This window comes from Populus alba, chromosome 4 (genome assembly GCF_005239225.2).
Source record: "Populus alba chromosome 4, ASM523922v2, whole genome shotgun sequence".
In the NCBI taxonomy this organism is placed as follows: Eukaryota; Viridiplantae; Streptophyta; class Magnoliopsida; order Malpighiales; family Salicaceae; genus Populus; species Populus alba.
This window is the reverse complement of record NC_133287.1, coordinates 16,633,767-16,648,172: the sequence shown is the minus strand read 5'-3', so window position 1 is coordinate 16,648,172 and position 14,406 is coordinate 16,633,767. Positions and strand designations below refer to the sequence as shown.

Below are 14,406 nucleotides of genomic sequence, written 5' to 3'. Positions count from 1 at the left end.
ACTACAATGAAAATTTTTACTAGGATGGAGCTAACAACGTTGTTGTCATAAGGGTTTGAGAGAATAACGTTGTAATTAGGTAAGATTGAAATCAAGATAATTTTTTTAATCTAAATTTTAAAATTTATTTTTTAATTATTAACATATAATTCATTTGTACCATATAGGTTATGTAATTTTTGGTATGAGATATAAAAGAAAGTAAAAAAAAATATGTGAAAGAAAAAGAGCTTTTAGACTGGAAGGATGTGTAGTTTCGAAAGGATTTCAAACCCTCGTGCATATCAAAGACTGTTGCGTGGAATATATTCAGCACGCAATGTCCAAACGTTTCATGTGATGGTCATAATTTAGTGCGAAAAAACCAAAACTAGGTAGAATTAAGGGTTTCATTACAACATTTACTGATGGATCTATTTTATTTATTTTACATACGATCGAAATGAATGGTAAATTACATTTTTTAATACATTTATTTTCTTAAATTCGTTATTTTATATAAATATATTTAACTACCAATAATTTTCTCTTACATGTTATAATTCTTGAACGTCAACCATGTTTGATAAAACTTTTTATAAAAATACATATGGGAAATGATAACCGTCGGATAAAAAGGCAACATGAACAGAGACGCGTATTTCCATCTCATAAATACGTACTGCACCAGATCGTGTTCACCTTATAAAATTCTTGCAATTTTGCGTATGAGCAGCTTCTTGAGAATATTGCAACCTGCATCATCGACAAGAGTGACCGACATTTTTACCACGTTAGAGGCACTAGTTGAGGTCCAATTTGCATCAAGAGGCAGGGACGCATAAAAGGTACAGATCTCCCCATGTATTCCAATTTCCAGGCATGTTAAAGTCAACAATGCTATTATTTTTTGAGAAAGCCAAGAACCCTAGTTGGGTATTATAGTTCATGGCAATGGAAGGCTTGAAGTTGATACCACTACAAGTATGTAAGGTTGCAATATCTGTAGTCCACCCTCGAGCAGTCATGCTCAACACTGCGCCGCCCACAGCCTTACCATTTCACCAACATTCAACTCCACTACTTCCGAACGTTGACATTCCAACATTTTATAGGGCCAGGTAACCTTCCACCTTTCAAGATAGAAAATGAATTTGATCTTAACAACGCAAGTTGAAACACGATACAATGAACTTCCAGGTACATTTCCATAGATTACATCAATAAATACGTGGGATTAGGGATGAAGGTTCTTCAAATGCGCACTTCTTTGAGAATCTCGCATTTCAACAGCTACAGTAACTAGACTATAGGTCGATGATTACATCTGGATTTCGCAATTTAAGCAAGGATGGAATTAATCAAGGAACCATATCAAGTCAACCGAATACTTCTATGGCCTTGTGCCTGCATCATCAATACAAGTGTGGCCTTACATCATGCAGAGAAATATGAACCCGAGATAAGTGCAGAACAATATTTAATTTGCTTGTTTGAAGTATGATCAATATAATATTAGAAATCGATCTTCAAGGGAAGGGTTCATATGGGAGAAATCAAGCACAGCCAAGAATGTCTGAGCTGGGGTGACTTAGATTGAAGTGCCTTTTAGACTATCCGCCAGAACAGTTGACCCCAATACAGTTTGATATGATGTCTGCAACTAGCCAAATTAGGGCAAAATTCAATATATTAGTGTGAATCATTTCTTATATTTGAAATAAAAATAATCTCAAACGTTAGAATAGATTTTATTTGATCCAGCTGGTGTACAAATTTTTACTTGCAGAAGTAGAAAGAAAGAAAGGTTAATTTCAAGATTTCTGAAGCAGAGATGGGTGTTGATGTTTTGTCTTGGAGACTTATCCTCTGTTCTCTACTTGTTTTACTGGTAATCTTTGTCTCCCCTTCTTCACTTGCCTCCATGATTTTCTTTCATTTTTAATTTGTTGTTGTCAAGATGAGTGCTTCTAAATCCGGTTCTTCTGGTTTAATAATTTATATATTTGCTTTGATAACAGTTTGCTAAAGACTCTAGTGCAAGAAAGATGACTCACACAAGATGGAGAGAAGTGTCGGATGATGATACAAACGGTCTGCAACACAATCGAGAACCTGATTTGCAACAGCTTTCAAAGGATGATCATCTTCTAACCAGGCACACTAGGGGTGGTGGTGATCATCGAAACCATGAACATGGTCATCTATCATCACATATGAATCATATGGACCCTTCAGACAAGATTTTCTTCACCATAAAAGATCTGCAAGTTGGAAAAACACTTCCAATTTACTTCTACTATAGAGACCCTTCAACTTCTCCTCATCTGATATCTAGAGAAGAAGCCAATTCGATTCCATTCTCTTTAGCAGAATTACCTTATCTTCTTGAATTTTTCTCTTTGTCCAAAGAATCTCCTCAAGCCAAAGCCATGGAATATACACTAACACAATGTGAACTTGAACTCATGGAAGGGGAGACCAAGTTCTGTGCTACTTCCTTGGAATCCATGCTTGATTTTGCACAGGCCACTTTTGGATCGGAAACCCAAGTAAAAGCCTTAACCACCAATCATCTTAGAAAGCCAGTTGTACCTATACAAAACTACACCATTGTGGAGGAGCCTAGAGAGATCTTGGTACCAAAAGTGATAGGATGTCATACCATGCCTTACCCTTATGCAGTTTATTATTGCCATAGCCAAGAAGGTGGGAACAGGTTATATGAGATTTCACTTGGTGGTGAGAATGGAGATAGAGTTCAAGCTATCGGTGTTTGCCACATGGACACCTCTCAATGGGATCCTGAAAACCCATCATTTCGTGTGCTGAAAATAAAGCCTGGAACTGCCCCTGTATGCCATGTTTTCCCAGCAGATAACATAGTCTGGGTGCCTTTGCTTTCATAATGCAGTAGTAATATTTGTGGTTGTGATTGTAAGATATGTCCTGAGACTTGAATCATGTCATAAGCTTGTCTGTAAAACTGTGCTTGTCGATATAGTCATGGAGTGATGCATACCAATGTTCCCTCTGACAAGACTAATAAAGAATATTGGTGATTCTGTACTTCGTTTCTTGGGAATGTCTTGGAATGCTGGTGTTCTCCGATGACAGACAAAGGTATTCTCTTTAGGGCATAACTGGATTTCATGTAAATGCAGCCAGAACTTGCCTGATTCTATGCCATGACCGGATCTAATCATGGCTTAAAATAACGTACAAATCCAATCCAGCTATTTACAACAGGATGCATAAAACCCTGGTCCAGTAATGTTTACCTCGTAATAGATTGAGGTGGCTTGTTTCCTAACCTCAAACGTCCCGAGACACTAAAATACAAAGTGAGCAACAACTCAACTTATTTCATCGACTTCACAGCATACCATCAAGGATCCACTTTTGTTTTTATAATATAGCACTCGAAGCAAGGAGGTAGCACTGCTAACTTCATTATTTAGAGCCTAAGACAAGAACATCAGTCCCCTTGTTGATATCCTTGGCGAATTTACCATCTTCTGCTGGTTTGTTTCAGAGTCAGCAACAGAGGACCTCTCGCTCTTGGGCTCGGTAGTTGTACCATGATAGATACGGGTGGCTCGACAAATCATCACGCTTGAGCTCAGTATCAGCAGTTGTTCCATGATAAATTCGTGGTTGGACCAATCATCATTGCTGGGTTGAGTAGTTGTTCCATGACAAATACGTTGGTTCGACCAACCATCCAAATCCATTTTCTCCTTCTCAGTCGCCGGAGTTTCATGATAAATACGACGATTGGACCAATCATCCAAATCGAGAGGTCTATCTTTCCTAGGCTCTGCACAAGTCCCATGAGAATTGCGAGGAAAATAATGTCAATTGTCAGGAAACATTCTTGAAAAAGTTTGGTCATTTTTTTAGCCTCTTGGCTTGGTTATCAATAAGCCCTTGAGTTACTTTATGCACTGGCTGTCCTTTCATATTTCTCCCCCGATATTCTCAAGGTCTTCTCTGCCATTAATGGTGCCTGCAAGCTGCCCAGAAGAAAAAACAAATGGTTAACCCATGCATGTAGCTGATTTAAAACATTTCTTTTATATTTAGGTTCTTGAGGTTACTCTAGAAGGTGAGAATGGAGACGGTGGAGGCTGCTGCTGTTTGCCACGGATGCATCTACCTGGAATCCTACCATTTCAACTTCTTGGCATGAAGCCTGGAACTTGTCCAGTATGCCATTTCTTCTCTCCAAGAAATCTTCTTTGGGTTCCAGTACCAATATCCACCATGTAATTTTAGTTACTTCTATATGTTTAATTATTACGAAGCCTTGAACTTTGTTGTATAAATTTAATGGAGCTAGCATGCATGTATCGCTACTGAATCCGTCTATAAAAACCTTGTTACTTGGAAGAGCAACTCCAACGCCGGTGCTAAATGAAAAGCTAAAAATTAACCAAAAAAAGTAATATTTTGGTTTTTCTCTGTTTATTTTTCATGCTTTAAGAAGGAAATTAAATAAAATATCAAAATGTTTTTTTTCTTTCGGAATAACATATCTCTTAAAAAAACCAAAACCAATAAAATAAGACAACAAAAAAAATTAACTAATTAAATATAATCACATGAAAAAAAAATGATATTAAAATTATTAAGAAAAAATAAAAAACTTATTTATTTTGTTTCAATACAATTAGCTTTTCAAATGATTTTCTTTCATGAAAAAAAAATTATATTTATATTATTTAAAATATTATTTTATCAATTTAAATCTTTAAAATAGCATCTCCCCTTCCTGTTATTGAAGATGCTCTAAGTATCTGATCCAGGGAATAAAATGGTTCCTAGTGTTTAAAATTTGATGTTAAGGGCCTTGAAGTATAGTAAAATTGTTAATCTGAGTCTTGATTCAATATATATATAAAAAAATATCCTGGCATCATATTAATATTAGAAAAATTATGGTATGATTTATTTTTTTAAAAAAATAATTAAATAAAAAATATTTTTTTAAAAAAATAATGTTATTAAACTTTGTACAGTTAATAAACCGATTTACAAATTAAACGAGATAACTCGGGTTGCCTCGATTAATAAATTTAGCGGGTACCTTTTATTTTTCTTGTTTTTTTTAATTGAAATGAATTTTGTAATTGTCTATTTTTTATCATAAAATTAAAAAATTAATTTTAGGAAAAAAAACCATGTTATTAAATTTTAAAAAGTTCATGGACCTATTCGCAAGTTTGACATGTATTACTTATATATATATATTATAAAATTTATTTTTTTTCTTTTATCATTTTATATTAGATTGATTGATAATTGAATTTTATAATTTATTTTATTTTATTTTGTATGATGTATCGTGGTCTAAAAAAAAAATAATTCTAATATTGGGTTAGTGCTTAATTTGATATCGTATATTTTTGTTATCATAAAGTTAAATAACATCGAGAAAAAAATATTTTAATTTCAATAGAGTTCATTACCTAGTTCACGAGTTTGAGGAGTTGATTTAGGTTACCTAGTTTATAGGTTTGGCGAATTTATCTACCGAATGTGATATGTTTTTTTTATTGTTTCATCCTTTTTTAATATTAGGTTAATTGAAAAATAAACTTCATGATTTATTTATTTTATATTTTATATAGGGTTTTTACGATCTTAAATAAATATATATTTTAGAATTAATGTTTTGATTTTATGAGTATTTATTTATGTATATAATTAAATAAAAAAACTAATTTTTTTGACTAGATTGATTTAATAACAATGTGGAAAAAAAAAAATCTCTTGACATTTTTTGTAAGTTTTTTTTTTAAAAAAAAATTCATCCGAACCCCTGTGAAATGCAGGCCGAATGGACTAGTTATTACCAAACATAGTAAAACCTTTCCTCGTTACACCTTCGTTAAGTGGGAAAGATGGGAGTGCAATATAAAATCTTCGAAAGAAATTATAAATGCATATAAAGGGGGCTAACCTGTTTTTTCTTTATTCAGAAATAAAATACAAAGGAAAAAGAAAAGAAAATTGTTTAATTAGCTGCGCCAAGCAAAGCCGAAGATTTCTCCGTGCCTGTCAGCTTGCAAAATCTAAGTCCCCTTTGCCATCCCCCCATCAAAATCCCCCCCCACACACAATCCCTCTCTCAAACACTCTTGAGATTATTATAGCTTCGAAATGGTAGGAGCATCAGCTATTTCTGCCCCTGCTGCCAGCTTCTCTATCTTTCCTCGCGCCAAATCCCCTTCTCTTTCTTTATTCTCTCACAGGTAACATCATGTAGTATGCACCTGTATTCTTTGCTAATTTTCTATCCGATTTTTCCTAGTGCTTAATTGTATCATTTCTTTGGTTAATTGCAGAAGAAACTCCGTGGTTTCTGCCTTGCCCAGACCCTATAGTGATTCTTCAACTAGTAGGGAGTTTTACATGATTTTTTTTATCTACCCAGTTCGTTTTTTAGCTTGATTATTGTTAAAGCATGCTTAAGTTGAGTTCAATGTCCTTAATTTTGAATGTTATGACTGACCCAGTTCTTTTTTTAGCTTAATTGTCGTTAAAAATATGCTTAAAATGAATTCAATGCCCATAATTTGATTATGTTTTTTGTCGACCTGAATATTTTTTATTTTTTATAAATGTGTAACTCTGTCATGTAGGATTATCCCTAAGGATCGACGAGAAGGGTTTTCGTGATGCTAAACAAAGGTTTCTTGCTTTTGTCCCCTTTGACTTTAAAGGGCTTTACATACTCTATATTTATATAATTTTGTTTTATTTTTAATATTTAATTAGACTGTATATAATGATTAACTAGTTGTTTCGGTAGTTACACATTTCTTCTAGCTGATATATATTTGTCAAGTAATGATTTTATCACACAGTTATGTCACAGTTGAAGCAAAGGGGGGGAATCCGCCCATTATGCCAGCAGTGATGACTCCAGGAGGACCTATGGATTTGTCATCTGTGTTATTTAGGAATCGCATAATTTTCATAGGGCAGCCAATAAATTCACAGGTGGCTCAACGAGTTATATCACAGCTCGTGACTCTAGCAACTATTGATGAGAAAACAGATATTCTGGTGTGGCTATTTTCTTAGTTTATTAGTTTTGTACTTAACTGTTGTAATCAGTTTATAGAGCTTGGAAGTAAATGGTTAAGCCAAATTTTATGTGCTTGTGACCTTTTATTGCATTTGCAGTTGTATCTGAATTGTCCTGGTGGAAGCACTTACTCTGTTCTGGCAATTTATGATTGCATGTCTTGGGTAATTTTTTTATCACTAATATTTTCTTTTTTCATCCGAGCATGACTTTTAGCACATTGGCAACCTCATCATGGGATTCTGATCTTACAACCTTCTAAGTGGTAGTAATAACAGAAATGAACTTTAAAGACCAAATGAAAATTTGTTTTTGGCCCTTTGTGTTAGAGAAGTGATTATAAGATCAATGAAGTGAAGGCATACTTATAAAGTTGGTTTGATAAGTCATAATTTGAGCGTTGAAGTAAGTGGCATCTAGTCGTAAACAATTAATATGATCTTCTGTCTAAATAAATGATAACTGCCCCAGAAAATATGTATGCATTACATTTTGTTCCATCCATCTATCTTTTCATTTCTCTGATTTCTTCTTCTATATGATGCAATCTTTGATGACTCTTAATGCTCTCAGATAAAGCCTAAAGTTGGCACTGTATGTTTTGGAGTGGCTGCAAGCCAAGGAGCGCTTCTTCTTTCTGGAGGAGAGAAGGGAATGCGGTATGCAATGCCTAATGCACGTATTATGATTCACCAACCGCAGGGTGGTTGTGGGGTGAGAATCGATTTCCAAATTTCTTTAATGCTTTTGAGAGTATGCAAGAGTTCCCTTTTTTGCTGCTAGCTGAAATGGAAAAGGATCTTTGTTAGGACATACATCATATGATTTCACATCAAAAGCTAGCTAGTCCTGTTTAATTGTATGTGATCTCCGGATTGTTACTTAAATTAAAAGCTGCATCTTTTTTATTATTACTGAAGGTTCTATTATTGTGTTTTACTTGCTCTTCTGTCATAGCATACTGGTGCATGTGAGTGCAAAATTCAAAATGCAAAAACTGTTATAATATAAGTTCACTACATTGCAACAGTTCCAAAATCTTGGGTGTTTGGAATAGTAATGAATATATATCTTATGTTGTAGTCATTGATGCAATTTGCAATATTTGCTTCCAGGGTCATGTGGAGGATGTGAGACGCCAAGTAAATGAAGCAGTTCAAGCTCGTCATGTGAGTATTCCCACTTAGTTCATTCACATGCTGATTGACTTGCTGGGAAGATGAAACCCAATTAATGGCTGAATACCTGTTAGCCTGGTTGAATAACAATTGGAAACCCAAGAGTTTCCTAGTTCAAGATTTGAGTGTGGCAGGGCCATATACTCAAAGCTGAAGTTCATACTCGAGAAGTTGACAAACTTGTTTTGCAAGCACCATGCTAGTGGGGCTGGTGTTTTTCTTTTTTGGGAAGGGGGGTGGGACTATTTATCCGTTCCTGTGGTGCTTATCTATAACAAGATGTCCCAAAACTTGCATGTTCAAGCTAAAAAGATATTCAATGTTTACTGAAGTTCTAGAGCTCTGGGATTATTGGCTCTTGTCGTTTGAATTCCTGTAAAGCCTTCAGCACTTCGCTAGTTTTTGGAACTTTTAAATGGAAGATTGCTCTAATTAACGTAAAATGCAGTCTTATTTTGCTTGTAATTCTGGTGCAGAAAATTGACCAAATGTACGCTACATTCACTGGTCAACCCCTTGAGAAAGTACAGCAATACACTGAGAGAGATCGTTTCTTATCCACTTCAGAGGTATGTGGCGCAACTTGTTTTTCTTTTCCTTTTTAGATAGACATCAGTGCTTGGATAGAACCTGCTCAAACACTTGCATGCGTGTGGATGTTAATGCATATATGTCTGCACTCTCGCATTATTGGAGACAAGAAAATGTCCTAAAAAAATCTTAAATATGAGATAACATTAAATTTTATTCTCTTTCATGTTTCCGTACCACCTGCATCACTCCTGTAACTTCATTATGCGTTTGATTGGATCGCTTAATTCATGGTGATGATTGCATTTCTAACATTTACTTGCATACATGTCATCTTTTAGCAGTTTAAGACCCGCTTCCAACTATGTTTTTGTCTGAGCTTTTCACTCTACTAATTATCTGTATGCATTTTGACAACCATATTAATCACCATGTTGCTTTTTGCTGCCCTTTGTTGCAGGCTATGGAGTTTGGGCTCATCGATGGCATCCTGGAAACAGAATATTAAACTAGGATTTTACTATTCACCGTCTTTGAATGCAGTGGGAAGTTGGATATAATTTTGATGTGGTTGAGTTGTCCCCCACTTTTTATTAGTTGTGATCTACCAAGTGGTATTTTCAATTTCAATGCCAATTATTCCCACTATTTTGATTTTACAAACTCGATTTCAAGCAGCATATCAACATTCACTTGGTGATTGTTCCAAGAGAGCTGTTTTTTTCTAACCGCGCGGTTCTTCAGCCACTTGAAAAGATAAATCCCGGATTTCCCTGCTCACTATGCATATATTTCAGTGCGCAAACCTGATGACTCGGTTGGCCCATCGATTATGTTCTTGAGATATTTTTTAAAAAATAGCAAGTTCCGTTAATTATTATTATTAAAAGAAACTAAAAATGACAGTGGTTTCGCTATAACTTTTTTACCGTAGCTTAAGACTTATTATTCACATTGTGAATTGGAATGGTAAAATTATGATTTTGCTAATATCAACAAAACACAATTGGCTTTGGATGTGGTGATGGTGATGGTATGGTTGTTTTTTTTTTTTTTTCTCCCTCTCTACGTCGTAAAATGATTACCATATCATTTAATGGATGGTGGGTAGGTTTTTTTTAAAAAAAAAAAAAGAAGAAAGAAAGAGTACATGAAAATAATTACATTGCTCGTGAAATTAAAATTGTTTTCAACTTGGGTCAAGGGATTTTTTTTGTTTATTTTCTTATGATTTTTTTGTTATTATCAAGTTTAAGAAGGAAAAATTTAGTATTTTAGTATATAAAAAATATTATTTAATGTTAAGAAGTGGATTATTCATACAAATTATTTGGACACACGTGAAAATATTTGTACTATTTAGATGACATGTAAGATGTCGTTCAACCACCAAATTTAGGCTTTTATGATGTTATTACTCCTTCATTATAGGGTGACACTTGTGGACAAAAGATATTGAGTTTTGTATAAGTGGTTGTTTTTTTCTTCTTTCCTTTCTTCTTGATTTTAGTCTATTCCATTGCATATTTTCAAAGCAGTTTTTTCATTTGTTTTTTTCTTTTTTATTTTATTTTAAACAATCCATAAAGTTGTAATTTGTTTTCAATTTAATTTTTCTTTGATTTTTTTTTTACCTTTCAGAGTAGTTCTTATTTTTTGGTTGCAATTTTTATTTTTAATCATTCTCTTAATTGAATTATATTTTTCATTTGCATCCCTTGATATTTTATATTATTTTTTTAATTGAATTATTTTTTCAATTGCATCTCTTAAAATTTTATAATTTTATATTAGATTTGATCTTTATTCTTTTAATTATTATCTATTTTGTTTTTAATTTTTTTTTATTGAAACTTTATTTTTTAATCTCATCCCTCATTATTTTATTAATTTTATAATTTTTTTTAATTTACTGTTTATGAGATAATTCTAGCCTTGGAACTTGAATTTAAAAGATTGATTCGTGTTGATTTAAGTATTTTTTTCAGGTCTTTTTTATAATTAATTTTTTTCTGATTTCATTTTTACATAAGATTATTCTAATTTTATATAACAGATCACAGATTTCTTGAGCTAAGATCACATGTTTCTTGAGCTAACCCATGTTAACTTGGACCAATTTTATTTTTCAATTTATTTATTATTGTTACCTATTTCTCACATTATTAAATTAATTGAGATTGTTGAATCCAATACAATCAATAGCCTAACTCTCAAATTCCTCTTATTTTTTTTTAAATAATATCATTATTTAAGCATTGTTTTTGAAAACAAAAATCGGTCCGAACTACCACGAGCCACCAGTTTAGTAATGCAGGTATATAGCTCGTTGGTTGTGACATCTTAATCCTCTGCTTTGGTTTGAATCAGCTTGAACAAGAGTGATGTCATAGCTCGAAACAGGGATTGCTAAACTGCGGTCGATTTAGGTTGTGATTAAATTACAAGGCGAAGGAAGAAAAATGGAGATAGAGAGATGCCTCGGTGTACGAATATAATTAGTCAAATTGAACACGGCTTACATATGAGAGTGAGTGTACAAACAAGTCTGCATTGACAGAGGCATTACAACAATCTCTCGAAGTAGCAGGTTCATGTTCCTGTTCAAGAATGAAAACAGACAAATTTAAACCAACTTCTTTGAAATTCGATTACTATTATACTCAGTACACGTTCCACAATTGCCAAATCATTAGCAGGAAATCATCAACCCTGGTTTTTGTTTTCTTTAGTGGATCACTAGTCCACATATTTTTTCCAGATTGCCACACTCGGAAGAGGAACTTACCGTACTTTTGCTGCACTGTGGTGAACTTGTAAATGGCCTTCACCAGAGAACCGTATCTCACGGACTTCAAGGGTCCCATGTGTCTGCAACAATAGGCCACAACTTAATCCATGAAAAGCAAACCTCAGCAGGAAATGGATTATGTGGTGTAAGTAATTGATAAAAATCTGAATACAGGTTGAGAAAAGAAGCTCCACTGCTGCTTCCATATTCCCCACAGTGATACAAAGATGAACAAAAATACAAAATGAATGATCCAACCTACAATTTTCAAATAAAACTATCTTAATTGCCTCATCGAGACAGAATACTTACACTATCTCGGTATATCGAATTCTCCAAGCTGGGAAACCTAGATGGCATCTTGCAGGTCCATAAACTAATAGCAGATCGGGTTCTGGCCCTCCAAAACCTCATAATTCAAGAACATCACCAGTCAATATGCAAAAGATTTATGTCTGAAAGGAAATCAATTCCTTCAACCATTCAGCAGATCGAGAAATAGAACAAACCTGCAGCTCTCAGTGCCTCAGTCATGTTAGCTTCTGTGAATATCTGTTCTTTCTGTTCTGCACCAGAATTAGCCATCTTCAAGTACTTCATGAAAAGTACATTACCACCCTTTGCCACTGCTTCCTTTCCATCTGAGATTGAAGCAAATTCCAGAGTCATGTGTTTCTGGTCCAGTAACGAATCTCTTTCATCAGCTTCCTGCAAAAAGTGGATAGAAAACTTGAGTAAGAAATCTACCTTTGCCACTGACATTCCACTATAATTTGCAAATAATTCAAATGAAGCAATAATAGCAATTAAGACATGAGATATAACTATACGAAGTTTTCAACCAGAATTCATTGTACAAAATTTATCCAGGCCATCCTTATTCAAGTAATCCTATTGCAATTCATATGAATCTTTCACTGGATCAAATGTCAGTTTAACGAGTTTTCAAAGAATGCTCACTGGCAGCCAGATCATAATTGATTACCAGTCAAACAGGCGCCACCTGCAATCTGAATGGCAGCAAAGTGAAAAACAAAAGTACCATCACCATACAGATAGAAGATGCTACCTCAAATAAAGTTGCATTTTTCAACTTCGCCAAGATGGATTCCTTAGATTTCTTGAGCACTCCTAGAAAAAAAAATGAACATTCAAAATCAAAATATTTTAAAAATCCAAAGAGTTTAGTGTACTTTCCTTACAGGAAATTATTAGGGAAAAATACTCAATTACTCAGTTTCACGAGGCATCCAGCATCCTTACCTTCTGTATCATAGAGGCATAAATGTTTGACACCAATAGCTTGTAGCCATTGCAAAAGCTGAATGACTTTCGAAATTCGGCAAGCATCATCGCTCTCTATCACAATCGCAAGATACCGGAGCTTCCCAACATCAATAGATCTGTAACGCTTCAGTAGTCCACTAGAGATCAAATAGCTCTCGATCACATTAGCTACACCAACTCCAAGATACCAAAATCTCACAAGAAGATGTACAGAATGCCAAACTAGTCGAAGCCAGAAATTTCCAATCTGCACAAAACCTTAAAATCCAGAGTGACTTTCTACCTTAATGTAGACAGAAGGAAAAAAACATATCACATGAATCACAGACAACCATATATTTCAGAGGCAAAAACAATTAAGAAAAGGTTCCCAGGAATTCAATGGTAGCAAATGAAACTTGCCTGCTTAATCCAAAATCTAACTCTCTGCACTTCATCTTTCAAGTCCATTATCTACTAAACCAAAAAAGATAATCACAACCCATTAATTTTAAATGTATCAATACACATGCATGTAAATAAAAAGATATGTAGAAAGCAAAGCCCAGATAAAGAATTTACATACCAGACTGAAGCTTGAAAGCAAAACAACCTTTTGTGATTTGAAAGGCAGACCAAAAGGCCAGACTACAGAGAAAAAGTCGCTTTTTATTAGAGTGAGAGTCAGTGAATTTACATACCAGACTGAAGCTTGAAAGCAAAACAACCTTTTGTGATTTGAAAGGCAGACCAAAAGGCCAGACTACAGAGAAAAAGTCGCTGTTTATTAGAGTGAGAGTCAGTTCCCTGTTCTGCCTGGAATGGGAGACGACAGGTTATTAACCTTCATGTTCAAGACGAAGTGTCGTTGTGGGGATATTTTTATATTTTTAAATCATAGTTAATGTGTATAAGTAATTGAGGATTTAAGAATTTTATTTTGAATTTGACATGCAAGTTATCTTGAAAATGCTACTTATTATCAAATAAAAAAACTATAGTTATTAAATTTGATTGCAATAGTCTTGTCATTAACAACTTTTTTCACTCATTTAATTTCTTAAGTCTGGATTTTAATGTTATTATTTAAGAAAAAAAAAATTATTTTTAAATGCAGGAGTGGCCTTATCGTTGAATTGAGAGAATAGGAGATGGAAATATATTGACTCTCGTGATAACCAAAAAATCAAAACATATATTTATATTATATAAATATATTTGTTAAATATTGAAGTTTTTCTAATACAACAGGAAAGGTACTGTAGCTTTATATATATATATATATATAAACACACACTTTAAAAGGCATGGAAGGTACTGTAGCTTTCTTCACGCCTTTTATTTTTCTTATTATTAATCTATTATATTATTATAATTATTATATTATAACATATATTAAAAAAAAGTTTTCCCCCATGCCTTTTACTTTCCCTATTATTAATCTATTGTATTATTATAATTATTAAATTGTATTATAATTATTATTATATTATATTGTAACATATTCTAAAAAGTAAATGAAACGCTAAATTGTTTTTTTAATGAATTTTTTTATTTGATTTAGT

The 14,406-nt window shown here is 33.5% G+C and overlaps 3 protein-coding genes across 5 annotated transcripts; 2 read left to right on the top strand and 1 right to left on the bottom strand.

The window, feature by feature from the left end:
- Positions 1–1,217: 1,217 nt before the first annotated feature.
- Positions 1,218–3,048, top strand: LOC118039775 (BURP domain protein USPL1). The gene is made up of 2 exons (XM_035046569.2): positions 1,218–1,870; positions 2,001–3,048. The coding sequence occupies exons 1-2, from the start codon at positions 1,814–1,816 to the stop codon at positions 2,886–2,888; spliced, it is 945 nt and encodes a 314-aa protein (XP_034902460.1). The 5' UTR covers positions 1,218–1,813; the 3' UTR covers positions 2,889–3,048.
- Positions 3,049–5,952: 2,904 nt separating this feature from the next.
- On the top strand, positions 5,953–9,447 carry LOC118039776 (ATP-dependent Clp protease proteolytic subunit 6, chloroplastic). The gene is made up of 9 exons (XM_035046570.2): positions 5,953–6,236; positions 6,330–6,382; positions 6,627–6,675; positions 6,852–7,053; positions 7,174–7,239; positions 7,649–7,789; positions 8,191–8,244; positions 8,730–8,822; positions 9,245–9,447. Exons 1-9 carry the CDS (start codon positions 6,145–6,147, stop codon positions 9,290–9,292), a joined length of 798 nt encoding a protein of 265 aa, XP_034902461.1. The 5' UTR covers positions 5,953–6,144; the 3' UTR covers positions 9,293–9,447.
- Positions 9,448–11,237: 1,790 nt separating this feature from the next.
- On the bottom strand, positions 11,238–13,648 carry LOC118039777 (uncharacterized). 3 transcript variants are annotated; one of them, XM_035046572.2, is made up of 9 exons: positions 13,570–13,648; positions 13,428–13,489; positions 13,265–13,315; positions 12,839–13,109; positions 12,645–12,706; positions 12,085–12,283; positions 11,888–11,984; positions 11,573–11,655; positions 11,238–11,384 (listed from the first exon to the last, which is right to left on the bottom strand). In XM_035046572.2, exons 3-9 carry the CDS (start codon positions 13,310–13,312, stop codon positions 11,377–11,379), a joined length of 768 nt encoding a protein of 255 aa, XP_034902463.1. In that variant the 5' UTR covers positions 13,313–13,315; positions 13,428–13,489; positions 13,570–13,648; the 3' UTR covers positions 11,238–11,376. The 3 variants fall into 3 exon arrangements, with proteins under 3 accessions (XP_034902463.1, XP_073264649.1, XP_034902462.1); XM_073408548.1 differs by having other exon boundaries at positions 13,265–13,318; positions 13,570–13,629; XM_035046571.2 differs by having other exon boundaries at positions 13,265–13,318; positions 13,428–13,633.
- Between the last annotated feature and the right edge of the window lie 758 nt (positions 13,649–14,406).